The sequence below is a fragment of the Brassica oleracea genome, unplaced genomic scaffold (assembly GCF_000695525.1).
Source record: "Brassica oleracea var. oleracea cultivar TO1000 unplaced genomic scaffold, BOL UnpScaffold02403, whole genome shotgun sequence".
NCBI classification, from domain to species: Eukaryota; Viridiplantae; Streptophyta; class Magnoliopsida; order Brassicales; family Brassicaceae; genus Brassica; species Brassica oleracea.
The window spans coordinates 1-1,799 of NW_013618933.1; the positions used below are offsets into that span (position 1 = coordinate 1).

Sequence of the window (1,799 nt, forward strand, 5' to 3'; positions counted from 1 at the left end):
AAATCAATATAAAATTTGAACTTATATTTAACTATAAATCCCAATATCAATAGTATAATTTCGTAAAACTATAAAAAACGTTAATATTTTACAATTTAATTTTTATTTTACTAGAATCGACATAATCTCATAGTTCATAAATAGATGCAAAACATATTGAACAGAACACATCATTGACAAAACTTATGAATTTATAACACGAAAATAAAAATAATTGTTTATGACATTGTTAAAAGTTAAAAACATAAATGCACGGGTCAAAGACTAGTTTATTAATTAAAAGAAAAACTATTTAGTGAAAGAAAAAAGCCACCGCTATCGCTTCTGAATATTCCTCAAGATTGCGCATGAAGAAACGAATACACACATCTTTGTTTACAACTTTAATTCTTTAGGCGTCTTATTATTAAAAGAAATCATATTTGGTGACACACAAATGACCGTTAAAGGCGGAAAGTAAAGAATGAATTACTTGTGAACGACTCTATCCCGCGAGTATCTGACCCCGGACTCATAAGTCTGCAAATATTCATGATTTTCAAGCGCGTGAAAAGACAAACATATTTAAAAGCAATAAATCTTAGGTAAGGCGCAGAGCGTGGCGTTTCACGCGTCCAAGACACAACTTGGAAGTAGATTCTCGAAGAAAACCACTCAAATTCTTTGCGCTTTCTTCTTTTCAACACGGTCTCTTTTAAGTCTATATATAAGTAAAACCTCTCACAATTGTAAATCATAAATCTCATAAAAGATCTTTCAAACATTCAAAAATCTCTCTCCAGAAAATTTCAAAGTCTCTTGTATTGTTTATCATCTTTGATCTCTACCATGAATTCCATGTTCAGTGCCTCTGACGCTCTTTTCGCTGAGCTTATGGTGGGAAAGAACCTTATGGCTTCGTCGTTTAATGCTACAGCCACCACCAAACCCGCGTCACCGCAAACTCAAACGCAAGTGCAGAAGAATGAAAAGACAAGTAACAAAAGGACGGGTTTGATGCAGAAAACTCCGAGGTTTGCTCTGGAGCTCGACGGTCTTCACTGCTTCGAGACAATAGTCCGTTCTTGATTTTGATTATTATTGTTGATCCGTTCTTGGTGCTTCACCTCAAGATCAGAAACATTTTTTTCAGATTGTTATTGTTATATTTTATTCGATTTATTCATTGGAAGAAAATGTGATTGTGAATACATATTAGAATATCAGTTTATTCAATCGGATTATATTAATATATTATCTCTTTGCTTATTTAAAAACAGGTTTTTAGTTTTTTAGTTAAAAATTAAGAGATTGTTTTTTATATTCCGTTAAACATTCTACCCTAAGAATCTCCATTAATCATGTTCTTAATAATGTTAAAATCTAACCAGACAAAACTTGGGTTCAACTTTATGGTGAACTCTCAAATTCACCTCCATTATTAATACCAATCAAATTGCATTGAAAAAAAAATATATTAAAATACAAAAAAATAAAAAATAGCTTAAAAAATAAAAAAAGTCGCCGTTAACCAAAAAAAAAGTGATCTTTGTTTCATCTATTAGGTTTTGGGAATTATTTGATAACAGGAAGCTGCTCCTGTTATTCTTATTCTCTACAACATATTCCTTTTCTCCTCCTCTCTTTCCTTGCGGCAGATCCTATTCCGGCGTTCGTTGCTTATTCGACATGGGGATCGTTGGTGTTCTTCGTGAAGGCTATAGACAAAGAAGGAGTTTTCTCTCTCTTCTATGGTTTAGTCTAGCTCTAGCCATTGCACTCTGTCTCGTTGGAAATTGCTGGTGGAGCTTCTGTAATTG

General features: G+C 32.8%; 1 protein-coding gene across 1 annotated transcript; it reads left to right on the forward strand.

Moving 5' to 3' along the window:
* The first annotated feature begins 721 nt into the window (after window positions 1-721).
* Window positions 722-1,248, forward strand: LOC106321675. The gene has a single exon (XM_013759922.1). It carries the CDS (start codon window positions 829-831, stop codon window positions 1,066-1,068), a length of 240 nt encoding a protein of 79 aa, XP_013615376.1. The 5' UTR covers window positions 722-828; the 3' UTR covers window positions 1,069-1,248.
* Window positions 1,249-1,799: the final 551 nt, after the last annotated feature.

What these genes read in the sequence shown, in the direction of transcription:
- LOC106321675 (XM_013759922.1), top strand. Translation starts at nt 829, where the DNA reads ATGAATTCCATGTTCAGTGCCTCTGACGCTCTTTTCGCTGAGCTTATG.